General features: G+C 39.3%; 1 protein-coding gene across 2 annotated transcripts in view; it reads right to left on the bottom strand.

Annotated features, from left to right (window-relative positions):
- The window catches only part of SH3D19 (SH3 domain containing 19), a 198,419-nt gene that overhangs the window by 18,578 nt on the left and 152,321 nt on the right, over positions 1–27,520 (bottom strand). For both annotated transcript variants that reach the window (XM_036241679.1, XM_036241680.1), the window contains 6 exons: positions 16,762–16,869; positions 13,309–13,421; positions 8,332–8,393; positions 6,779–7,043; positions 3,985–4,053; positions 3,674–3,814 (listed from right to left, as the gene is read on the bottom strand). In XM_036241679.1, coding sequence (XP_036097572.1) covers positions 3,674–3,814; positions 3,985–4,053; positions 6,779–7,043; positions 8,332–8,393; positions 13,309–13,421; positions 16,762–16,869 — 758 coding nt within the window. The remainder of the gene's footprint in view (positions 1–3,673; positions 3,815–3,984; positions 4,054–6,778; positions 7,044–8,331; positions 8,394–13,308; positions 13,422–16,761; positions 16,870–27,520) is intronic.

The raw sequence follows: 27,520 nt of genomic DNA, 5'->3' as shown, positions 1-27,520 counted from the left end.
AGATTAAAAAAAAAAAAAAGAATCAACCAGTGAATGCATAACAAGTGGAACAACAAATCAATGTTTTTTCTTCTCTGTTTTCCTTCTCTAAAAAAATAAATAAACACTTAGAAAAAAAGTACAAATTGGTAGTTACAGAATGGTCATGGGGACGTAAAGTATAGCATAGGGAATGTAGTTAATAATATTCTAATAACTAAGTATGGAGTCACATGGGTATGAGATTATCAGTAATGATCACCTAGTAAGTTAAATAATGTTTAATCACTGGGTTGTACACCTGAAACTAATATAATATTGTATGTCAATTCTAATTAAAAAATAAAAAACTACTCCCTGGCCAGTGTGGTTTAGTTGGTTGGGCATCCTTCTGTGCACCAAGAGGTTGCTGGTTTGATTACTGGTCAGGGTACATGCCGGGTTTTGGCTTGATCCCCAGCAGGGGTCATGTAGGAGGAAGCCGATCAATGTTCCACTCTCACATCGTTTTTTTTTTTTTTGGCTTATAAACAACAGACATTTATTTCTCATAATTCTGGAAGCTGGAGGTCCTGGAATAGGGTGCCAGCATGGATGGGTGAGGACCCTTTTGGGGGTTGCAGACATCTTGTTGTACCCTTGCATGGTGAAAGGGGACAGGATGCCCTCTCTGGCTACTTTTGTAAAGGTGCTAACCCTTCATGAGGGTGCTGGCCTCCCGACCTAATCATCTCTCAAATGCCCCACCTCAGAATACAATCAATCACCTTGGGCATTAGGATTTCAACACAGGAATTTGGGGACTACGCAAGCATTCAGACCATAGTAGAGTGGGTTGATGTTTCTTTTTATTTTCCCCTTCCTCTCTCTCTAAATGTCAATAAAAAAATATAAATTTTTTTAATCCTCACCCAAGGCTATTTTCCATTGATTTTAGATACAGTAGAAGGAAGAGAGAGAGGAAGGAAGAGAGGGAGGGGACAGGGAGAGGGAGGGAGGAAGGGGGACGGAGAGAGAAAGAGAGAGAGAGAGACAGTGATATGAGAAAGACATTGATGGTTGCCTCCTGAACAATCCCGACCAGAGCTGGGGATTGAACCTGCAATCCTGGTATGTGCCCTCGACTGGAATTGAACCCGTGACTTGCTGATGCTCTAACTACTGAACCAAACTAGCCAGGGCTACAAATATTTTTTTAAAAAGAAATAAAAATAAAAAACTACTTAAAGTAAAAATAAATAAACTGTTTTAGGCTAGATAGCTATCCATTTGGAAAATAAATGAAGTCAGAGGCCTACCTCACACAAAACACAAACATGAATCTCTAAATGGACCAACAATCTAAACATAACCAAGCCTGAAAGAATAGAAGAGGTGGGATAATAACTTGTGCCTCCAATTAGCTTCCCTCTCTGACTTCAGTGCATGGATAACCCTAGGAATGAATGCTACTCATCAACCTGGTCGGCTAACTGAAGGGCAAGAGGAAAAGGATAATAGGGTTGGCCATCAGGGGTTAGTACAACTCAGACCACACAATTAACCAGGTAGGCAAATCTAATCTACTTCAAAGCTCTTTTTAGTATGACTCTAATACAATGAATAATAAAAAATAGCTAATATTCTTTGTTCACTCACTGTGCTACTCACTGTGTTAAACACCTTACATGCATTAATTAGCTCATTTAATTTTTTAAAACATCTTTGAGATATAATTCACATATCATAAAATTCACCCATTTAATGTATACATAGTTTTACTAGATTCACAGACTTGTGCAACCAACACCACAATCTAAGTTTAAAACCTTTTTTAGCCCTGGCTGGTTTGGCTCAGCGGTTAGAGCAGCGGCCTGTGGACCAGAGAGTCCCGGGTTCGGTTTCCGCTAAGGGCATGTACCTCGGTTACAGTTCATCTCCGGCCCCAGTTGGGGTTGTGTGGGTGGCAACCAGTCCATGTGTCTCTCTCCCTCCCGCTCTATCTGAAGATAAATGCAAAAATGTCCTCGGGTGAGAATAAAAAAAAAAACACACAAAAACCTTTTTTGTCACCCCCATAAAGAAACCTACCCATTAGAAGTCACTACCATTTACCACCACTCCCCCACCACACCCTCATCCCCCAGGCAACCACCACTCTACTTTCTAGATTTATCTATGTTGGACTTTTATATAAATGGAACATATATTAATTCTAAAAATAACTCTGTGAGGAATTATCATACATATTTCACATATTTAAAAACTGCAGTTTAGAGATAACTTACCTAAGGTGGCAGAAAGGGAACTGAAACCCCATCTCCCTGAAGCCCAAATCTGTGTTTGCAACAAGGTAACAATCTCCCACTTTTCCCATGATCTGCAGATTCAACCTCAACTGACAGCATTAGATATTTTCTGCTTACTAAGAAAGGGAAAGTATAACACATTTTTAGAAATCTTTACCTTAAAACTAGGCTTTCAAATAGTTAAAATTATTTTTTAAAAAATGCAATGCTAGCCATGAACGAAGAAGCCTAAACGAGGCTTTGTTTTTGTCACCTGTAGTTGGCCATCAGAGGCCAACTCTGCAAGTCTATGGTACAAGATGAGTAAGGTCATGTTTAACGTGGAAAAAAATTTGGACTGTTAAAAAAGAATAAATTCTCATCTTTTTAGCTTCTATTTTTTCACAAGGAACAGCTTTTTGGCAGTCCAAGTCCCATGGTCACCCTCAGCGTGTGCTGAGAGAGAAGGGACAGCTGTGACAGATGGATGACGCTGGATCAAAACAAGGGAAAAATGAGTGATGGAAGATTTTTCCCCACGTAAATTAAACGTAGAATTTTCAGTATCCCAGCTGCAACTCACTTAACATGTATCTTCTCTGCTCTCCAATATATAAATTCTTAGTTTCTCAGCAACCTTCAAAAGATATATTGCCTTCTAAGAAGAAAGAATTAGACTAGATTATGAAAACTAGAATGAATGGGAAACCAAATATTTTACTTGGATCAAATGATTAGTGGATATTATTTTTCATGTTTGCTACATTAACTAATAGTAAAATTTTAACTGGGTGATTTAAGAAGCTCTTTTAAAAATATACCTCTAAACATAGTTCATAGTTCAAAGACATTTTTCTTGTTAAACAAATGACCTTCAATGATCACTGTATTCTCCCAGGATCCACACATTTGTTAGGCCTAAACTATAACTTTAGGTTGCTGGGTTGCATTTCATTTCAATATTTTATGAGCTATAATCACAGAGATGAGGTTTACACTAAGTTTAAATCTTAAAGGGAAGTGCTTTTTTATATCAGACTAAGTAAGCATTTATAGGAGCCCCTTTAAAATAATTATCCATTCTGCTAGGAAACTAATCTCTGGCACTTTAGCAAACATCTTTACATTATTTAAAAAATAAATGGCTCTCACAGTTGAAAATTAATGACTGGGTGCTCTGGTTGCCATAAGTCAGCACGATATGAAGAAGGCAAAACACGTGGTAATCACTGTGTATCAAGGTGATTAGTAAGGCAGTGGCAAGTCTCTTAGAAGTAATTTATTCTTAAAATGGAATAAAATGCTACTATAATTTCTACTCTGGCTTAAAAAATGCGAATAAAAACCCGAGGATGAGATGTAATTAATAGTTCTTTGAAATGTGTTACCATGGGTGATAAGAGGGCTGTACAATAGTAACTCCTTACGTTTGGTCTGCTCCTAAGATGTTCATCAAGTGGGGTGATAATCTTCATCTGAGACAGGTGAACTCTGCCAGTGTCTTCTCCCTTTTGGCATTCCAAGTAATTATTTTCTGCCTGCTTCAGCATCACAAGTACGTCCCCACGCTGGAAGGTACAATACCACTCAGTGAAGCAATTATTATTTAATAAAACATTATTACTTTCCCCACATTTTAATATTTGAAGCCTAAAGCATTTAATAACGTGTAGAGAAGTAATAACAGAGGGTGGTAATTTTTTTTACACTTGTCAGTAAAGAAAGAGCTCTATTTTACCTTACAAGAGAGTTCTCCGGGGTTTTGGGAGACAATGTCTTCATTGGCAATTGCATGAGGCACCGACAGCTTAAATGTAAACCAATAAGAGGATTATTCACAATCAAATAACCTCATCATAAACTGCTGGTCATCTGGGGGTTTGGCAGGTGTGCCTAATGTACAATTTTCCAGGGAAATCTTTACCTGGCTTCCTCATGCTGGAGGCCTAGTGGGGCCTGCCATTTCTCATGGACACTGAGAGTCCTTGGGAGTGAGGGTTGAACCCACAGCAGCCGGATGTGGCCTGAAGTTCTCTTTAACCACTGGAACCAGGAAGTTCTATTCTACAGGACAAGGTCTGCCAAGTGCCCTGGGTGTCTCAAGGATAAATACTCGGCACCTGAGCTCACGTACTGTTCAGGCCTGCCTTTGAGTCAGGGCTCTCAATGGCTGATGTCTTCTGAGGCTGACCGGGGCCTAGCACCTCCTCTACAGTGCATGACTAACTGTGTCATTTGCCTCGAATCTCATCTTGTAAGAGCCTCTCTGCTACCAAGTGTCTACTTAAACCCAATGCGCTGCCTGACTCCAGTCACTTCCTGGTCCACTCAGCTCTTTCTGATCTTAGAATGGTTTTTACATCTGTACCCCACCCTGGCCAGGCAACTCTGTTCCCTGCCTTGGTCAATTCTGGCTGATGAGTACAGGTCAGAGAGCCTTTACAATACAAAGGCATACCCAGGAAATGTGATCACATGCTCACTTCCAACAAGGGAAGAGAGGCTGCTTGGGCCCTTCCATCACTTAGGAGCAAAGATGCAGAGTACGAGGGTTTGGGTGGTGATGCTTCCCAGCATTTCTGTCAGAGTGCCCGGGCTCCCAACATACCCATATTCCTGGTTAGCAATTTAATGGTAGGGTAGCCTTGGAAAAAATGAGGAATTTAAGAAATTATTTCAAAATGAGATATACTTCTCTAATATACCATTATTTCAAATTTATTCATTTGAGTTCTTCAAAAGTTTTATTGACAATACATGGCTATGCTAAGAACCATAAGCACTATTTCCATAGTACAGCATCATGGTTAAGAGCAAGGGCTCAGAGTCAGTTGATTTGTGTTCAAAAGTTGGCTCCACCATTAACTAGCTTTGTGACCCTGGACAAGTTACTTAATGGCTCTGTGTATCCTTTTCTTCATCTGTATAACAGAGATGGTGTGATGAATAAATGAGTTATTTAATATGTATAATGTGCTTCAAATAGTATCTGGCCCATAAGCACTTAATACATCAACTACTATTTTGAATTTTTTTTTTTATCCTCACCAGAGGACACTTTTGCATTTATCTTCAGATAGAGCAGGAGGGAGAGAAGGAGGAAGAGAGAGAGAGAAACATCGATGTGAGAGAGACACATGGAGTGGCTGCGACCCACAGGACCCCAACCGGGGGCCAGGGACAAACCGCAACTAATGTATGTGCCCCTAGCAGGAACCGAACCGGGCCCCTCTGGTCTGCGGACCGATGCTCTAACTGCTGAGCCAAACTGGCCAGGGCTCAACTATTATTTTTATTTATTATTTTTAAGTAACGTAACCCAAACAATACCCCTGGGGTTTTAGCAATAAAATATTTCATCAGTTTAACTGAATATGAATATATATAAATATCCTACAGTCGGCCCTCATTTATTGCGGTTAATCAGTTCCAGACTCTACCGCAATAAATGAATTTCCGTGAAGTAGGATTCCGTATTTATAAACAGTCGTCCCTCACCACTTCACTCTTCGGCTTTCGCGGCTTCACTCTATCACTCTTTCTTATCTAAGGAGGATTTTTAAGAACCCTAAATGACTTACAGTGAAAATAATTTCTGGCTCAATGATGAAAATGTAGCACAATATGAAATTATTAATTGCTGTTCTGAGTGAAAGCTGTCATATAATTGTTTAAAAATTACAGACAGGCCCTGGCTGGTTTGGTTCAGCACTTGGAGGGTTGGCCCACAGACCAATGAGTTGCAGGTTCGATTCCGGTCAAGGGCATGCACCTGGGCTGTAGTTAGTCCCTGGCCCTGGTCAGGCCGTGTGGGAGGCAACCAATCAATGTGACTCTATCACATCGATGTTTCTCTCTGTCTCTCTCTCTTCCTCTCTCCCACTCTACCTGATAATCAGTGGGAAAATATCCTTAGGTGAGGAATAAAATTAAAAAAAATTACAGATGGTCGTGATCTCATTTTTATTTGCTCTAGATTTTATCAGGTTAATTTGAACCAAAATGGAAAGAACACCCTCAACTCTGTTTTTAAGTATGGGAAATAAAGACAAGGTTTAAGGTTATATGATGAAAAAAATATTCATAAGAAAAAACAAAATTAGTATCTCAACTATTCCAATTATTAATGAAAACTTCTAATGGGTAACTATTAAATGGACCATGGTAATTAGGTTTACAAAAACCACCCACTTTACTAAGACCTTTCTATTTTATTTTAAATTTTAATCTGTGGGTAAGGAATATAAACTATAAAATCTGTCAGAATTACTCCCATAAATCTAATCTACTGGTCAGGTTTTTCAGAGTTCCTATTTGGTCAACCCCTGTCTGTACTGCTTCCTCTTTCTATATTTCAACTAATAATAAAACCCTGCTTTAAAGACCTGTGTTTTATTTTGGCCTACTTAGCTAAAGCACTCTGAGGGTCAAGGGTCAAGTCCACCTTTGTCTCAATGTTTTCCTCTAAGGAATAATGGATCTTATCTATTACTTTAAGACAAACCTCTTGACCATAAGCATTTTAACTTTACCATGTATTTTCTGTAGAGAGGGTGTCCTGGTTTAGGGCGAGGGGGTAGCACCGGATCTTGACTTTTAAAAACTTGACTCTTGGCTTTGGAGAGTCTGGATGCCAAGTTATTTTGTTTTTTCTGAAGATCCATGTCAGAAGAAGACCGATTAAAAGGCAGTTTTTTATTTGATGTTCTGGTTGCAGAAAGTCTTGGGGGAGGTGGTCTTTCAGGGGCCCCCTTGTGAGGAGGTTGTCGAGCTGGTATGACTTTTCCATTTGCAGGTCTGAAAAGCAATGTGAGACCTGTGAGTCAGTGTTTGATCAATATTAGGTTCTGTTTTGTACACACACACCCCCCCCCCACACACACACAGAGCTTTCTGATAGTAAAATACAATTACCTAAACATGCAGGGTATGCTATTTCTGAGCAAATGGCTGCTGCATTAAACATTATATTATAGAGGAAATGCTGTGATGTTCCAGCTTCCTCTTATCTTGCACTGGAGATTCATTAGTTCAAGATAAACAATCATTTACTATCATGTACTCTCTAAGGCCCCATTTGCTCTTAAACACACCATGACTGTTTCAGGAAACTAAGCACTTTCTACCAAAGTCTGAGATAAAAGGTTGTAATAAACTGTCAGGTATATGTGATGTGGTCTAGTCCATGATTAGAAAAGGAATATCAAACTCCCCTAATGTTCATGTTATAGGAATTATTCCAACTCTAGTTTAGATTAATGTAGAGAAAACTGTTTTGAAAATGAGCTAGGACAATCATTACTTTGAAAGTCTTTCCTTAATTCCTATGGTAAAAATAATTTCTAACATAGTAACATCTTTTGATAGCATCACAACTTTTTATTCAAATAAGCCTGGAACTCAGGCAGGCAGGTCACCACTGAGCTCACAAAGCCTGTGCCCCTTTGGAAATGCCCAAACCAGGCTGGTTTCTCATAGTGGGGAGTGTGTGAAGGTGTGAGAGTGAAAGTATGAGTGTATGGGTGTGTGTGTGTGTGTGTGTGTGTGTGTGTTCATTCCAGAAGTGGAGTTGTTCTAGGTTCAGAAAGGAGTTTTGTTCATTTGAGGAAAAGTAACAGAGATCCATGTTTGTGTTCTGTGAGTTTTGGGACTGTGTTAAAAGAAAGAAGCAGAGATTCCTACAACCTGCTGTCAGAAGCAGACTGTAGGCTAGTGGCCTGGGTGAATTAATGAGTTTAATGTATCTCTAAAAGAAGATCCAAGGTCAACAGCACTCAGTTTTGATGATAGAAAGGACAGTCCAGTCTCTAAGTCATTAATTGTTCTCTAACTTAAAACATGTATCTTTATTGTTTAAAGTATTACAGATGTCTCCCCTTTTTCTCCCACTGACCCCCTCTTTCCCACTCCTGCCTTCTCCCTTGCTCCCGACTTCAAGAAGGATCTCTTACCCTTCAAGACAGCATGGAGGAACCTGGAGGGTATTATGCTAAGCGAAATAAACCAGTCAGAGAAAGACAAGTATCACATGATCTCACTTATATGTGGAATCAAACTTACTTTTTAAAAACTTTCCCACAATTACCTTGGTGGTAGCCTTGGGGGTCCTCTCACAGAACCTCCTGTTTGACCAGCCTGGTCAGATTCCTGCAAGTATCAGAGAATGTTTTTTAGTTAAGGTTAATCTGAAACATCTTGTCAAGAGGAATTGTGGACAACTAACTGGCTGTATCTATAAGTGGAAAAGTAGCTGAGTTATAGAAAATAAAACAAGTTAGAAAGTAGAGAAAATTTTTAGTCTTAAGCAGTATTAACTCATTCCACGTTCCCACATAAATTGTCCATATCCTAATATAAATGACGACAGAGAGGAGAAGACTAGCGATCTGCTATTGACCATGACCCAACCAGCTGTCCTGCATGGCTGTACACCTAGCAGATTCAAGAGGCATCAAGAATGATGTTTAAATCGTGATAGATTACACAGTAGCAATTTAAGCAGGAACTGTAGGGAATTAAAAAAACAAAACATGTGGCCTTCATGAATCACATGATGACACACACGTAAGGTATGCACAGCTCCAAGTTTAAGACATAAGTGAGGTGGTGATTGGTTTGTTTTGCCTAGAACAGGCAGCTCTCTCACACTGGATAGTGTATATATTGTGCAGTAAGTTCTGGACTAGAAGGAGGTGGGAACAATAAAAGAAGCTTAAGGGATGGCCTGAAATGAAGGCATATGAGGAGGAACAGCAAGGCCCAAGAAAGCAGAAAGCTTGTACCACTATAGCAAAACGGTGGGATGTGCCGAGAAGAGTTTTGGGGGAAGGAGTATAGAGGATAATGTGAAAAACAAGACAGCATGGAATGTTTTAGCTTAATAGCAGATGAGAGAAGTTGGAACTGTGGGGATCAATAGGAAGATTTCTCTAGGGGAAGAGATTCAAACTGGGCTATTTAAATAGATTTTCTGGACATGTTGTGGACCTAGGATTGGGAAATGAGTATATTACATGAAAAATATTTTCAGATCTTCTGTTGAATAAGAAGTTAAAGAATCTCAAAGCCGCCCTGGCCGGTTTGGTTCAGTGGTTAGAGTGTTGGCCTGTGGACCAAAGAGTCCCGGTTTGATTCCGGCCAAGGGCAATACCTCGGTAGTGGTTCGTCCCTGGCCCAGGTTGGGGTTGTGTGGGTGGCAACCAATCGATGTGTCTCTCTCACATCAATGTTTCTCTCTCTCTCTCTTCCTCCCTCCCACTCTGTCTGAAGATAGATGTTAAAAAAAAAAAAAAAAAAAAAAAATCCGCCCTGGCTGGTTTGGCTCAGCGGTTAGAGCGTCGGCCTGCGGTCCAGAGAGACCCGGGTTCGGTTCCCGCTAAGGGCACGTACTTCGGTTGCAGTTTGTCCCCGGCCCTGGTTGGTTGTGCGGGTGGCAGCCACTCGATGTGTTGCTTTCACATCGATGTTTCTCTCTCTCTCTCTCTGTTCCTCTCTCTCCCTCCCACTCTACCTGAACAAAAAATGGAAAAATGTCCTCGGGTGAGGATAAAAAAAAAAAAAAAAAAAATCCTCGGGTGAGGGTTTTAAAAAAAGGATCTCAAAGCCAAAACTTCTGTTTTTGGAGGGAAAAAGTCCTTACCAAATTGTTCTAATTCTGATAGAATCTTTGTCTCTTTTTTAACCTTTTCTACTTTCTAAGCCTCTAACACTGACTTTCAGAAAATAACATTTCTCTAAGACTTCATAAGGGGTAAAAATGCCAGCCCTTTAAAATTACACTGCTCTATTTTTGTTTTGTTTTTTTGTAAAGGAGGTTTAACTATACCTTGGGAGATCTGTCTTCCTCCTTCTATAATAAATGAGTTAAAACTCACTTCCACGGTTTTTAATTCAAACTGATTATTTATAACTTTTCCTTAAATACCAAATGATTAATTGCCAATAACTGTGATCATTGAAATATGTTTCAATGTTTTAAAACCCCATTTTAAAAAACAAATTAAGCTTGCCCTTAAAACTTGGTTTCACTAATGAGTTCAGTTAATGTAGTGAAGAGAGTCACCAGCTCATAAACCCTGCAATATTCCAGACTATAATCCATGCCTTATAAACACACTGCTGCTGCTATTTCCCCCTGACAAATACTGCTGTGATACTAAAAAACTCATTTATTTCTCTCGCCACTTTAAAAATTAAAACAAACAAGCAGAAAAATACTCTAGCAGATAGGCAGGAACTTTTGCTGCTTTTTCTCAACATCATAGTTGTTAGATACCTTGATAATTAAAAGCAAATTAAAAAATATATATATGTATAAATTTGACATAGAAAGTTTTCTAGATGATGTCCTGTGATAAATACGCACCATATAATCCTAATCTAGTACCAAATACTGGATAGAGTTTTCTCCAGATGGTGCTATTTATAACAATCTTAAATATCTTTTTCTTAATTTTCTACAATGAGCAAAGTCTAAACCAGAAAAGAAGCCAGTACCTTCAAATCCCTGGGGAATGTTAGGCACCTTCTGAAAGGCACTGCTGTGTCTGACACACTGAGCACAGGAAATGGTTACTGCAGAAGCCGTTGCCCTAGTATTTGCTCAAATTTAGGTTTATGCACAGGTTTCTCCAACAGTCTTCGGAAGATTACTGATTAGGGCTTTCCTCCTCTTTAATATTCCACACATAACTGGAGCCACTCTGCATCAGCTTTATGTAATATTTCTCTAGCTTTGACATCCCTGTATTCTGGCTTTTGATGTATTTGGATAGGCATTTTAGTTCCTGGTTTTTCTGCTGTACTGTTCCTGTAGATGCCATCTTTTTTGTTCATCTGCTTTGGAATTCTTTCTTTTATCCTAATTTCAAAATAAGTCCCAGTTTTGGCTGTATTTTTAAAAGACAGACATTTCTTCTAAGACCACACTCTTGTTTGTTGGAATTACTGAGCAGCCTTGGCGGACGCTTCTTCTCTTTCTCCAGGAACTGGTACTACTGCATGTCCTGGGTTCATGAGCCATACTCTATGCTATACCTGTGATTCTGTCCTGCCCCAGCTGGCAGTCTCCTGGGGGAAGGCTTTGGGAGCCTTGGGTCCCCTGGTGGGCAACAGGGCACACAGAAACATCTGCTCCTGCTGACAGAAGGGCTCCCGTGGTTCCTGACACTCCCCACCCCGGAGTCCCTCATTGTTTAAGTGAAGAAAGTGAGATTTTGCAACTATAGCCATTTGTGCTGAGATGAAAAGTTTCCCAGCACTGAAGGCAGGGGAAACAGTAGAGGATTTTTTTTTTTTCCCTGTGACTTATCTTCATGGGTCATTACACTGAAGAAATAGTTTTTCTAGAGATCCTTCCTTACCCACACCTGAAGTCTTTATGGCCTCAGGTATAAATTCCAGTCAGTAATTGTAATTCTCAAACAAAAAATTTCTCACAGATTTGACTTTTTGGCCCTGGAAATCTATTTGTGTGACTTAAGCCAAATCGTTTAACTTGTGGTGTGCTGCTCATCTCTTCTTTCTTCAGACCCAACGTGTCTCCTATGGTACGTATTCATTACAGCTCAGCAAAGAATGTGCAGAGCCCCACTTCTCTTTGTAAACAGTACAGGACAGGACTTTCCTCGTGTTGTTCATGTGAGGTACAAACAATTGTGAACACAGTACTTCTCCAGATGGCTTAGTTTATTCTAACTTCCTTTTCTTGTTTTTCTAAAATGTGGGAGTTGCTCTGTGGACTGCTTAACACCAAATGTAATACCTCATATTTTAATAGAGCTATTTGGTTTACAAAGCCCATGATGTAAATGAATATGTATGCCCACTCATCATTCTCTCCCTCTCTTTTACAACCCTTTAGAGTAAATGCCCTAACCTTCTCAGGTAATTTTTTCTCCATGAAATCTGGGATTTTCCTATTCAACAGTAGTATGATAGGGGTCTTATCATCCTCTTTTGGGATTTCTTGGCCCAGTTTTAATAAAAATTTATTACTAAGTACTTTGAAAATGCAAGTGGTCACTAAATTTTAATTCAGCCTAAGGAAAATCTCATTAACTTGATATTGGCTAATTCAATTTAATGTCTTCTTCAAAGAAATTTCTCTTCAACTAGATGACCAGATGGTTTGTATGTAAAATAAGCATAGTTAATGCACAATGTAAAACTACTATGAAATTTGAAATAAAAATTTGATTCATAGACTTTAAGAACTGGTTTCTTTTGAAACAAACCTTAAAGATGATCTATTATGTGGGAATTTCAAAAAGTATAGGGAAATGATACTAAGGTTGAAAAAAAAATATTTATGTTTAAAACTCTTTGCCTACCATCTGTTAACAAGTATATAGTAAAGCACTATTTTTTTAATTTAAAAATAATTTTTCCTTAACTTTCAGATAAAAATTTCTTACGGTAATCATCTTAAAATTGTATCACTAATTGGTATTTTAAATAAAAATTGATAATTGAAATAAATCTATTTCCACAAATATTATAGGTTTTCAGAGATTTTTCATAACTTCCTCATTATTAGTGCCATTTATTTATTTATTTATTTTTATCCTCACCCGAGGATATTTTTCCATTTTCTGTACAGATAGAGTGGGAGGGAGAGAGAGGAGAGAGAGAGAGAGAGAAACATCGACGTGAAGGGACACATCGAGTGGCTGCCACCCGCACGACCAACCAGGGCCGGGACAAACTGCAACCGAAGTACGTGCCCTTAGCGGGAACCGAACCTGGGTCTCTCCGGACCGCAGGCCGACGCTCTAACCGCTGAGCCAAACCGGCCAGGGCTATTAGTGCCATTTAAAAGACATGGCCATTATATTGGTATAGGACACATTATTTTATGATGAAGTACAATGAATTGGCCCAATTCTTTTGTTCTACAGGGATTGTAAAATACAAAACATCATATTAAATAAGTATATGGGACTTAGAAACTGATTTATAATAACTGATTTTTTATCTGACCAGTAGTAAAATGATTTGGACATATTTAAAATTAGTGTATCACCTGGTCTTCAACCTATGACAGTCTATAATGACCACTTACCAAGTTTCTAGTTCTGTCAACATTACTGGGTTTTCCAGATACTGTACTGTAAGTGTTTCCAATAGGCTTTTCAGTAGGGAGAGGAGGTGGGTTTTGTGGATCCTCATGTAAACCTGAAAAAACAGCAGTGATTCATCAGTAATTTCTGGTCTTGGGGATCTGAAGAATGACATGATTGCAGCTTGGTTCCTTAGGAAAATGGCTACCATAGAAGATCCACACAAAGGTGGAGAGCTAAGCGAGTGAGCAAGAACTCCCAACAAATGTCAGAAAGTTGATGGTGAGTAGACATCAGTTATGGGATATTTTATAGAGGGTAAAAATAATGCTAAATAATTATAACAGCAGGCAACATTTCTGAGAACCTTTGATGTGCCAGGCATTACGTTAAAGTACTTTACTCACATGCATTTCTCCAACCAATATCTACCTATGTGCTAGATCTGTGCAGTCCACTAGCTAGCAGTCATACGTGGTGATTTACACCTTAATTATTTAAAATTATATAAAATTAAAATTTCAGTTCCTTGGCTGCACTCGCCACATCTGAAGTACTCCACATCCACACATGGCTAGTGGCTACCATTTTGTACAGCACAGATATGGAATATTTCAATCTTTGAAGAAAGTCCTACTCGACAGCACTACACTAAACAACATCCTACCCATTTTTCAGGTGAAGAAACTGAAACTGAGAAGAAAATATATGAGCCACTCAAGGTCTTAATGCTAGTAATGGTAAGAACAGGGTTTTGAACTCAAAAGGCTATGCTCATTAAAATAGGCAAACTGCTTCTTAAGAGGTGGTGTATCCAACCCTCCCCATCCAAATAGTTAAATGTGTTTTGTAATTCATTAGCTCTAGATTAATGGGGTGTAACTGCCCCCTCAATTTAACAATTATCTTTACATCCAAACTACATCCTTAACTCAGTGACTGTGCACCCTCAACTTACTTTAAAAAGGAAGAAAATAGCCCTTGTCGGTTTGGCTCAGCAGTTAGTGTGTTGTCCATTGGACCAAAGGGTCACGGGTTCCATTCCCAGTCTAGGGTATGTACCTGGGTTGCAGGTTTTATCACCTGCCCTAGTGGGGGTCCTGTCTGAGAGGCAACCAATCGATGTGTCTCTCTCACATTAATGTTTCTCTCTCCCACCTCCCTCCCTTCCACTCTATCTAAAAAACAAACAAAAAATCAGTGGAAAAATACCCTCAGGTGAGGATTAACAAACAAACAAAAAATAAAAAGAAGAAAACAAAGATGACCAGATTTGATTGGCGATAGCTAATTAAAATCTGTGAGCAAAAACACTTGGAGGGAGGATAACTAACGTACTAAAGGAGGCTAACACCATCTTTTACACATAGGCTTAGGCATTTAAAGGAGATGGGAGGTTTTCCCATTCCTTCAAAAGAACACTCCCTTCTTGCCAGTTTTGCTTAATGGTTAGTGCATCAGCCCTCAGACCAAAGGGTCACAGGTTTGATTCCTGGTCAAGGGCGTATAACCTGAGTCGCAGGTTTGATTTGTGGCTCCGGCTGGTGTTGGTGTTGTGCGGAAGGTAACCAGCTGATATGTCTCTCTCACATCCATATTTCTCTCTCTCTCCCTCTCCCTCCCTCCCTTCCACTCTGTCTAAAACTAAATGGAAAACTATCCTTGGGTGAGGATTAACAACAGCAACAATAATAAAAACAGAACACTCCTTGCCTCCATTTCACATGAAAAACCTATAACAAGAGGATGATCTGTCAGGTTCCTATTTCATCCACAGACAGGAAAACACTCAAAAGGAGGAAAATTCCCAGGCCAGCTACTAGACAAACAGTGATTTGGAGATAGGCAAGTGTTCTTAGTGAGAGGCAGCGCTGCTCTGGGAATGAAGATACACAAGAACATTCCAACTCAGTCACCATCTGGAAGCCGTTCTCTGTGCTGCGCTTTCCTTATTCTTAACAAGGAAGTAATGAATGCTTAGCATATAATATTGTTGTAACAAACAATTATGGGTACAAAGTAGTAACAATATGAAAGTAGAAGGAGATGGCTGGCTGGCAGGAAGGGACATGGGAATTATCTGGTGTGGGTGTGGGGGAGGTAGAGATTTCCAATTTCAAATAATGTGGTAAGCAGAGGTCTCGATCAGAAAAGTGGCATTTGAGCAAAGACCTGAAGGAATGGTGAAGGAGGGAGTCATGCAGTATCTGGGAAAAGAACATCCTAGTCTAAAGGCACAGGCCCCCAGAGGAAGGAGCCGGCAGGTTCAAAGAAGCAATGGGACTTTTGCACCGCAAAGCTGTTCCTTTCCCCACCTGTCCACTCGAAGTTCTTCAGACACCAAAAGTCGTACTTTTTTTCCTCCACAGCAATATATGCATTGCTTGATCACTGTAATAATAAAATTCTGAGGAACTGGCTTTTGAAATAAATAGAAAGAACTCTCTAGAAACTGGCTCTTCAGTTCTCTCACATATAGCAGTATAGAATTCAACTTTCCAATAGTTCTTGGAGCTTTGTCAGGATGATAAATACATGTGTTTCCTGCCCAGCCAGTGTGGCTCACTGGTTGCACATCAACCCATGCACCAAGAGGTCACCAGTTAGATTCCGAATTAGGACACATGCCCAGGTTGTGGGCCAAATCCCCAGTTGGGAGGCATGCAGGAGGCAGCCGATCGATGTTCTCTCTCATAGATGTTTCTCTCTCTCCCTCTCCCTTCCTCTCTCTCAAAAATTAATAAAGAAAAAAAAATGTGTTTCCTCAATATACCCATTTCAAAATTCCAGGACCATTAGTCTAATTTGTAAGTGTGCAGAAAAAAGTAAATAGAGTTATATTTAGGTTATGCTGATGGGAATAATATACTTCCTATATGACAGACATACATAACTTCATTTGCTAGCAGTTTCGATTCCTTTCCTACCTTGTCTTTACTAGAGGCACTGGGATAGGATATTATAATTATACTGAGTTTCAGTCTCCCTCTATTCTTTCTACCTAGAGACAATGTTAATGAGAAACAAAATATAAATTTACTGTACTAATTGTCTAAGGAATGGTAAAAATACAATTTGCTTTTAAATATCCTTGACTTGCCCAGCCAGTGTGGCTCAGTGGATTGAGGGTTGTCCTATGGACTGAGAGGTCCCAGTTCAATTCCCGGTCAGGGCACATGCCTGGGTTGCAGACTCAACCCCCAGTAGGGGGTATGCAGGAGGCAGCTGATGGATGTTTGTCTCTTACAATGATGTTTCTATCTCCCTCTCCCTTCCTCTCTTTCTAAAAAATCAATAAAAACACCGTTAAAATAAATAAATAAATAAACATCCTTGACTATGAATAATAATAAATGGCTGATTACACATAATTTCAAAAGCAGACATTGATGGAAGAGCATATATTTCTCCCAGGCTCTTGGAGAAGCAAATAAAGAAGAGAGAGAAGTACTTACATTTTCCTGGTTTGGCTGGAATTCGAATCACAGTGGGCTTCCTGGTGAGTGCTGGTTGAACTGCTTGTTCTTTTGTTGGTTCTGTTTTTGTGGGGAGCTGAAAGGGATCTAATGAAAAACACAGTTTATTTTGCATGTTTTAGTTAACATAGACTCAAACAAAAAACCTCATTCATAATTAAAGAGTCATATTTTTCATGCCCCAGGGAAAACTATTCATGGATAAACAAAATCTCAGTTTGCGGAGACAAAAACAAAGTCGGAGTTCATGAAAGGAAATCACTTGATGCTCTGTAAATAATTCATACAGCGTTTCTTCCTCTCTGATGAGAGAGAGATCCAGGACAATCTTGAATTATGTAGAAACTATCTTTCATGGGAGTGCAATCATTTCATAAGTGTCTGCCTGAAAATGAGGAACAATTGAACCAAGGAGCCAATTTTCCCCCTAATGAGAAGCCTCCCTATCCCCCAGGAAGAAAGGCCTTTGCTCCCCACACTCCTGTGTCTGTGGAAAACTTACCCACAGGGCTGGCTCACCAAGGGCCGTCCTCCTACCCAACACTGTGCCTAGCACAAGGTGGGCACTCAGCAGAGTCTTGGGTTTAATACTTTAGTAAAACTATCCTTCAGTATATGGAAATGAAAAATGTTTTATCTTGGAAATAAAATAAGACATCTCCTTTCAAATAAATATTTAATTTTGGGGCAAGGATAAATGACTTGGCATTCTCCATCTTAACTGATTCATTTAAAATAGACAGTATGTGCTTAGAAAGAGTATTTAAAGTATATATATTTTTTTCTATTTACTGATTTTAGAGAGAGAGGGAGAAACATCGATTTGTTGTTCCACCTGTTTATGCATTCATTGGCTAATTCTTGCATGTGCCCTGACTGGGGATCAAACCTGCAACCTTGGTATATCAGAATGATACTCTAACTAACTGAGTAACTAGCTAGGGCCTAGGTAAAATAATTTTAAACAAAAGCATAACCACCAAACTTTTTTTCACTCAAAGGAATAGTCTTTTTTTCTTTCTTTCATCCTCACCCGAGGATATTTTTTCCCCATTTATCTTCAGATAGAATAGGAGGGAGAGGGAGAGAGAGAGAAACATTGATGTGAGAGAGACACAACGACTAACTGCCTCCTGCATGACCTGGACCAAGGCTGGAGACCGAACCACAACTGAGGTATATGCTCCTGACCGTAATCAAACCTGCGACTCTTTGGTCAGAGGGCCAACACTCTAACCGCAGCCAAACTAGCCAGGGCTAGTCTTTTTTTCTTTAATATCAATGTTCTTTTCAGTAGTTTGGAAAAATGACCATAAAAAGTTTTAAAGATAAGAAATCTAAAAATAAATAAATTAGCAAAAATAAAATAAAATGCTTTATAAGGATACTCTATACAGCACACAGGATCTCATGAGGCCACCTTTGCCTTTATTGAACAAGAGGCAGAATGAGTACATGCTGTATTCTGCACCTGTTCTATGGATCCTGCCTTAGGGAGACACTCCCTGTGAAACAATGCACGCCACAGCTTCTGTGATGAACAACACTCACGTTCTGTTTGTTATGAGCTGCAGTTCTATAAACACCTTTTGCTGACCAGCTCTTTGCGGATATGTGAACAGCTAAGCTAAAGATAAGAAGGCCAAATTCTGGGCCAGTATACAACCTACCCTCTGTCTCTCACATACCAGGAGTGAGAACATTGAACAAGGTGGGCAGGGAACAGAGAAAAGAGGCCAATCAGTGCCCTAATAGGGCTGGCCACAGGGAGTGTCCAAATGTGCTTGCTTTTGGAGGACTGGCCTCAGGGAGCTCCACCCCAAATCCTGCACACTGTGCTGCAGATCCCACCAACTGCATTAAAGGGTCCAGACATTTTTTTTTTAAACCTAAACAATTTAAGTTGAAGTATCATAAATACAACTTCACAAACTATTCACAGTGGCCCTGGCTCAGTGGGTTGGAGTGTCATCCTGTATACCAAACGGTTGTGGGTTCAATTCCTCAGCCAGAACACTTGCAGAGAGCCACCAATCAATGTTCTCTCTCACACTGATGTTTCTCTCTCTCTGCTCCTCCCTCCCTCCCTCCCTCCCTCTCTCTAAAATCAATACGTATACCTGTGGTGAAGATTAAAAAAGAAAGTATTCAAAGTGTCCTAGCTACCCACCCGTTCTCTCTCTCTCTCTCTCTCTCTTTTTTTTTGGTATTTAGCTTTAATATCATTAGCTGCTCTTTAATGATTACCACTCAGATGATTGGTAATTATTCTACTATACATGTCTTTCTTAATATAGTTGAGCAAAGAAGTCTTAGTGTTCCAGCACTGTGGGCTGTTTGGCAGGAGTGGCTCTGATTAATGATCTACCTCAGCTGTGTTCACTGAGTTAGTGAGCTCAGCATCTGCCTGTCTGCATGCTGTCCTGGGCTATAATCCAGACCAGGTGCGCAGATTAGTGGGGAAGACAAACAGCGTCATTTCAATGAGAAGGTGGAGCCAGAGGCCTGTTTTTCATCTTGATGATGGTATGCAAGTCTCTCTCTAGCTACCCAGTATGAAGTTTACTTTTTATCTCTATTTCTGAGAGGGTATTTTTTTCCACCAGAAATGTAAACATAGACATCATAGAAGAGCAAGGATAGCACTTAATGTTTGGAAACTCTAGACACTGCCAGGTGAGAAACTGGATCACTGGTACTATTAAAATATTTAAAGTTCAAAACTTGGAGGTATCACGCTACCCAATATAGAACTACATGACAAGACTATAGTAATCAAAACAGCATGGTACTGGCATAAAAAAAAAAGACACAAAGATCAATGTAACAGAATAGAGAGCCCAGAAAAAAACCTACACCTATATGGTGAATTAATCTATAACAAAGCAGGCAAAAGATAGTCTCTATAATAAAAAGGATGTTGGGAAAACTGGACAAATATATGCAAAAAACCCAAACTAGACCACTTTCTTACACCATATGCAAGAATATACCAAAATTCATTAAAGACTTAAATGTGCACTGATTGGCTTGGCTCAATAGTTAGTCAGCAAGAGCACTGGAGAGTCATGGGCTCAATTCCCAGTCAAGGGCACATACTTGGAGCATGTGTAGGAGGCAACCAATTGATGTGTGTCTCTCACGCCAATCTCTCTCTCTCCCCTCCTCCTCTCTTCCACTCTCTCTAAAATCAATGACAAAAATATCCCCGGGTGAGGATTAATGAAAAACAAAAACAAAGATCAAGACTTAAACGTAAGGTGGGAAACCATAAAACTCCTAGAAGAAAACATAGGCAGTAAACTCTTTGACATTTCTCTTAGTAACATTTTTTTTTTTTTAATATGTCTCCTCTGGCAAGGGAAACAAAAAAAATAAACTAATGGAAGGCCAGAAAAATGGCAGCAGACTGAATGGAAGCTACACAGACTGTCTCTCCCAGGACCAAATGGGAATTACAACTCAAATAAAGGCAAATCATTGGGAAAAAACAACTGAAAAGTAGCCAGAGAGAACCCTTATAACCAGGAATGGAAAAAGGACAACAAATAGAGCCTAGGAGGAACTGCAGAGGTACAAGAGCGCAAGGTGGGAGCCCATGGACAGCAGCTGAGGGCTGTTTTAGCTGTGAGCAGTCAGTTCCCTGAAGGGCCAGAGCACTAAATCAGCTACAGCCACTCACCCTGGGCTCCTGCAGAGGGAGGGTGGACTGGACTGGACTGAAACTATGTGGAGAGAGTCCTGGGCTCCTGGCTCAGGGGAGAGCTGGAGGGGAGGACACCAGGAGTTTTGTGCTGAATCACTCCCCTATGGGAAAGTGGCCATCTTGCTCAAAGAGCCCTTTTCCATAGTGCCGGGAAGAAGCAACAGACACTCCCTCAGGAATTTAACACCACCAGGTCAGGCTGGAGAAATGCAAATTGAGTCTGATTAAGAGGTAGAGATTGCCAGCAAGCAATTGCCCCACCGACTGAAAATCATCTTATCTTGTACACCGAGAGATTTTTCATTCAGTTGAGGGCCACAACCCAAGGCTCATTAAGTAACTTGAGAATAACAGCCTGTGGACAAAAGCTAGAGGATAACTGAACCTTAACTTGGTATGGACATCAACCCAGGAAAGTAAGACTTGACAGTATGGTTAACATGGGTCCTCCCACACTTATTCAAATCCAGTAGAAGGAGCCACAATCAGCAGAACACCAACACCCATAGGGAAAATTTGGCAGTCTTCAAAACCCACTGAGCCAGCCAAAATGCCGAAACAAAGAAACAAATCCCAAATGAAAACCAAGAGAATTCTACAGAAGATGAGATAAATGAAATGGAATTAAGCAAAATATCAGAGGCAGAATTCAGAGTAATGATTATGAGGAAGCTCAACAGCATTAGTAAAGCTATAGAAACACTAAAAGTCAACCAACTGAAAATAAAAAAACTTCCAAGCAGAAATGAAGAATGACATAGCAGAAATAAAGAACAGATTGGAAGGAATAACCAGCAGAATAGAAAAAGCTGAGGATCTGATCAATGGATTAGAAGACAAGGTAGAAAAAAATCACCCAATCAGAGAAGCAAAAACAAAAAAACAATTTAAAAACAGGAAGATAACTTAAAAGAACTGTGTGACAATATGAAATGTAACAACATCCACATGATAGCAGTCCAGAAGAAGAAGGAAATGAGCAAGGGTTAGAGAATATATTTGAAGAAATAGTGACAGAAAACTTTCCTAATTTGGTGAAAAAAAAAAGAAAGGCATTCAAGTTCAAAAAGCACAGAGAGCCCCAAGTAAGAAGAACCCAAAAAAACCCACACCAAGACACATAATAATTAAAATGCCAAAAATTAAAGACAAAGAGAGAATCCTAAAGGCAGCAAGAGATAAACAACAGGGTATCCACAAAAGACCCCCATAAGGCCATCAGCTGACTTCTCAATAGAAACACTACAGGCCAGAAGGGAATGGCATGAAGCAATCAAGGTCATGAAAAACAAGGTTCTGAATCCAAGACTACTCTATCCAGCAAGGCTATCATTCAAAATAGAAGGTCAAATGAAAAGCTTCACAGACAAAAAAAAGGTTAAGGGAATATATTAGCACCAAACCAGCACTGCAAGAAATGTTAAAAGGACTGTTGTAATTAGCAGAAGAAATAGGAAGAGAAACACAGCCATAATAAATAAAAATGGCAATAAATAAGTACATATTAATGATAGCCTTAAGTGTAAATGGATTAAATGCTCTGATCAAAAGTCACAAAGCAGCTGACTGGATAAGAAAGCATGACTCATATATATGTTGTTTACAAGAGACCCATCTCACATAGGTTGAAAGTGAAGGGATGAAAAAAAAATCTTCCAAGCAAACTGAAAGGAAAAACAAGCTGGAGTAGCAATGCTCATATCTAATAAAATAGACTTCCAAATGAAGGCCATAACTAGAGACAAAGAAGGCCACCACATAATTTTGAAAGGATCTATCCAACAGGAGGATATAACCTTGGTAAACATATATGCACCCAATATAGGAGCACCAAAATACATTTAAAAAGTTCTGAAGGCCCTGGTCGGTTTGGCTTAGCAGTTGGAGCGTCGGCCTGTGGTCCAGAGAGACTCGGGTTCGGTTCCCACTAAGGGCACGTGCCTCGGTTGCAGTTTGTCCTCAGTCCCGAATGGTCAGGGCTGTGCAGGAGGCAGCCACTTGATATGTCCCTTTCACGTTGATGTTTCTCTCTCTTTCTCTCTGTCTCTCTCTGTCTGTCTGTCTCTCTCTCTCTCTGTCTCTTCCTCAACCTCCCACTCTATCTGAACAAAAAATGGAAAAGTGTCCTTGGGTGAGGATAAAACAAACAAACAAACAAACAAACAAACAAAACAAAAAGTTCTGGAGAACTTCAAAGGAGAAATCGACAGCAATACAATCAGAGCAGGGGACTTCAACACCCCACTGACATCACTGCATAAATCCTCTAGACCAAAAATTAACAAGGAAACAGACTATAAATGATGCTCTAGAGCAACTGGATTTAATAGAGAATTAACAGAATTTAACAGAGAATGACACCCCAAAACTGTAGAATTCACATTCTTCCTAAGTGTACATGGGACAATCTCAAAGACAGACCACATGTTAGGGCACAAAGTAAGTCTCTAAAAGTTCAAGAAGATTGAAATCATATCAAGCATCTTCTCAGATCACAATGGCATGAAACTAGAAATCAATTACAAAAAAACACACAAAAACATTCAAACACATGGAGGCTAAATAGCATGTTATTAACAATGAATGGGTTACCAAGAAGCTCAAGAAAAAAATTTAAAACTTCCTGGAAACGAATGAGGATGAACACACAACACAAAAATCTATGGGACGCAGTGAAAGCAGTCCTGAGAGGGAAGTTTATAGCATTACAGGCCTACCTCAAGAAACAAGAAAAATTCCTCATTGACTATCTAACCCTGCAACTTAAAGAACTAGAAAGTAAGCAAAAAGAAAAACCCAGAGCAAGTAGAAGGAATGAAATAATAAAGGTCAGAGCAGAAGTAAACAATATAGAGACTAAAAAAACAATTCAAAAGGTCAATAAAACAAAGAATTGGTTCTTTGAAAAAATAAACAAGATTGATGGACCCTTAGCCAGACTCACCAAGAAACAAAGAGAGAGGACCCAAATAAAGTAAATCAGAAATGAAAGAGAAGAAGTAGCAACTGACACCACAGAAATACAAAGGATCGTTAAAGAATACTATGAACGATTATGCCAACAAAATGGACAAATTTCTAAAATCACACAGTCTCCCATAACTGAACCAGGAAGAGAAAGAAAACTTGAACAGACAAATAACAACTAAGGAAATTGAAGATGTAATCAAGAAACTCCCAGGAAACAAAAGCCCAGGCCCGGATGGCTTCATGGGAGCTTTTTACCAAACATTTAAAGAAGAACTAACACCAGTTCTCCTCAAACAATTACACAAAATCCAAGAAGAAGAAAGACTTCTTTCTTGTTTTATGAGGCCAGCATAATTCTAATTTCAAATCCAGATAAAAAGACTACAAAGAAAGAAAACTAAAGGCCAGTATCCCTGATGGACATAGATGCCAAAGCCCTGAACAAAATATTAGCAAATTGGATCCAGCAATACATTAAAAAAATTATTCACCATGACCAAGTGGGATTCCTCCCAGGGATGCAAAGCTGGTACAATATTCGCAAATCAAGAAATGTGATACACCACATAAACAAAATGAAAGATAAAAACCATATGATCATAACAATAAACGCTGAAAAAGCATTTGACAAAATCCAGCACCCATTTCTGATAAAAACGCTCAGTGATGTGGGAATAGAGGGATCATATCTCGACATAATAAAGGCCATATATGAAAGACCTACAGCCAACATCATACTCAATGGGCAAAAACTAAAAGCATTTTCCTTAATAATAGGAACAAGACAGGGATGCCCACTTTTGCCACTTTTATTTGACATAGTACTGGAAGTCTTAGCCACAGCAATTAGACAAGAAGGAAAAATAAAAGGGATCCAGATTGGAAAGGAGGAAGTGAAACTGTCATTATTTGCAGATGATATGATATTGTAGAGAGAAAACTCTAAAGACTCCATTAAAAGTCTGTTAGATTTAATAAATGAATCGGCAAAGTAGTAGGACACAAAATTAACATCCAGAAATTGACAGCATTCTTATACACCAATAATGAGCTCACAGAAAAAGAAACTAAAAAAAAAAAAATCCCATTCACAATTGCAACAAAAAAAAATTAAGATACCTAGGAATAAACTTAACTAAAATAGTAAAGGACCTGTTCCCAGAAAACTACAGGACATTAAAAAAAGAAATAGAGAAGATATAAAAAAGCAGAAGCAGCCCTGGCTGGTTTGGCTCAGCGGTTAGAGCGTTGGCCTGCGGTCCAGAGAGACCCGGGTTCGGTTCCCGCTAAGGGCATGTACCTCGGTTGCAGTTTGTCCCCGGCCCTGGTTGGTCGTGCGGGTGGCAGCCACTGGATGTGTCCCTTTCACGTCGATGTTTCTCTCTCTCTCCCTCTTCCTCTCTCTCTCTCCCACTCTATCTGTGCAAAAAATGGAAAAATGTCCTTGGGTGAGGATAAAAAAAAAAAAAAAGCAGAAGCATATACCTTGTTCATGGATTGGAAGAATTAACATCATTAAAATGTCCATACTACTCAAAGCAATCTATAGATTCAATGCAATCCCCATCAAAATACCAATGACATATTTCACAGAACTAGAACAAATACTCCAAAAGTTTATATGGAACCAAAAAAGACCCCGAATAGCCACAGCAATCTTGAAAAAGAAGAACAAAGTAGGAGGGGTCACAATACCAGATATCAAGTTATACTACAAAGCCACTGTAATAAAAACAGCCTGATACTGGCATAAGCATAGGCATATAGATCAGTGGAACAGAACAGAGAACCCAGAAATTGACCCAAGACATTATGCTCAATATTTGACAAAAGTGGCAAGAGCATACAATGGAGTAAAGACAGCCTCTTTGATAAATAGTGCTGGAATGCTACATGCAAAAAAAAAAAAAAAAGAAACTAGACCACCAACTTAAACCATACACAAAAATAAACTCAAAATGGATAAAAAGATTTAAATGGCCCTGGCCGGTTTCGCTCAGCGGTTAGAGCGTCGGCCTGCGGTCCAGAGAGACCCGGGTTCGGTTCCCGCTAAGGGCACGTACCTCGGTTGCAGTTTGTCCCTGGCCCTGGTCGGTCGTGCGGGTGGCAGCCAGTCGGTGTGTTCCTTTCACATCGATGTTTCTCTCTCTCTCTCAGTTCCTCTCTTTCCCTCCCATTCTACCTGAACAAAAAATGGAAAAATGTCCGCTGGTGAGGATAAAAAAAAAAAAAAGATTTAAATGTGACTTGTGAATCCATAAAAATCCTAGAAGAAAATGTAGGCAACAAAATTTCAGACATCCCATGCAGCAGAATTTTCAATGATACAACCCCTAAGGCAAGAAAAACAATGGGAAAAAATCAATAATTGGAACTACATCAAATTTAAAAAGCTTCTCCACAGCAAAAAAAAAAACACCCCCAAACCAAAAAAGAACATAAAAACAACCATCAAAATGGAAAAGGAATTCCCTATATGGGACAGCATAATTGCCAACAATACATCAGATAAGGGGGTAGTTTCCAAAATATATAGAGTACTCATACAACTCAACTCAACAAAAGGAAGACAAATAATCCAATTAAAATGGGCGGAGGACCTAAATAGACACCTGTCCAAACAGGACATACAAATGGCTAAGAGACATCTGAAAAAATGATGAAAGTCAATAATCATCAAGAGATGCAAATTAAAACGACTATGAGGTATCACCTCACACCTGCCAGAATGGCTGCCATTAACCAATCATTACACAACAAGTACTGGTGAAGTTGTGGAGAAAGGGGACTCTAGAACATTGCTGGTGGGAATACAGCCTAGTGAAGCCACTATGGAAAACAATATGGTGTTTCCACAAAAAATTAAAAATTGGACTGCCATTTGTTCCAGTGATCCCACTTCTAGCAAGATATCCTAAGAAGCCTGAAACACCAATCAGAAAGAATATACATATCCTTATGTTCATGGCAGCACTATTTACAATTGCTAAGATCTGGACACAGCCCAAGTGTCCATCAATGCATGAGTGGATAAAAAAGCTGTGGTATATTTACCCAATGGAATACTATGCAGCTGCAAGAAAGAAAGATCTCTTATCCTTTAAGATGACATGGAGGGACCTGTAGAGTATTATGCTAAGCGAAATAAGCCAATCAGAGAAAGACAAATGTCACATCATCTTACTTATTTGTGGAAGGAATATAATGAACAAAATAAGAGGATGAATAAAATAGACCCAGACACATAGAAAGGAGTATGGTTCAGACTGACAAACCTCAGAGGAGGTGGGTGGGGGTGGGAGGGAGGTGGGGGGGAGAGATAAACCAAAGGACGTATATACATATATGCATAACCGATGGACATAGACAAACAATGCTGGGGTCAGGGGGTGGAATTGGGAGGAGGGTGTCAATGGGGGAAAAAGGAGAAACACGTGTAAAAAATTAATTAATAAAAAATAAAATAAATAAACAAATGAGACTACATCAAACTAAAAAGTTTTTGCAGAGCAAAGGAAAACATCAACAAAATGAAAAAGCAGCCTACTAAAATGGAGAAGATATTCATCAATGATATAGCTGATAAGAGGTTAATATCCAGAATTTATGAAGAACTCATACAACTTAACATAAAAAAATAAACAAGCAGATTAAAAAATAGAGGACCTGAATAGATATTTCTCCAAAGAGAAGAGATAGCCAATACATATGAAAACATGCCCAACATCACTAATCATCAGAGAAATGCAAATTAAAACCACAATGAGATATCATCTCACACCTGAAGAATGGCTATCATCAATAAGTTAACAAACAGCAAGTTATTGGTGAGCATGTGGAGAAAAGGGAACCCTCATGCACTATTGGTGGAAATGCAGATTGGTGCAGCCACTATGGAAAACAGTATGAAGGTTCTTCAAGAAATTAAAAATAGAACTACTATATAACCCAGCCATCCCACTTCTGGGTATTTATCTGAAGAAATCCAAAACATTAATTAAAAAAGATATATGTATCTCTATTTTCATTGCAGCCTTATTTACAATGCCAAGATTATGGAAG

This window comes from Molossus molossus, unplaced genomic scaffold (genome assembly GCF_014108415.1).
Source record: "Molossus molossus isolate mMolMol1 unplaced genomic scaffold, mMolMol1.p scaffold_m16_p_4, whole genome shotgun sequence".
NCBI classification, from domain to species: Eukaryota; Metazoa; Chordata; class Mammalia; order Chiroptera; family Molossidae; genus Molossus; species Molossus molossus.
This window is presented reverse-complemented; position numbering and strand designations above follow the sequence as displayed.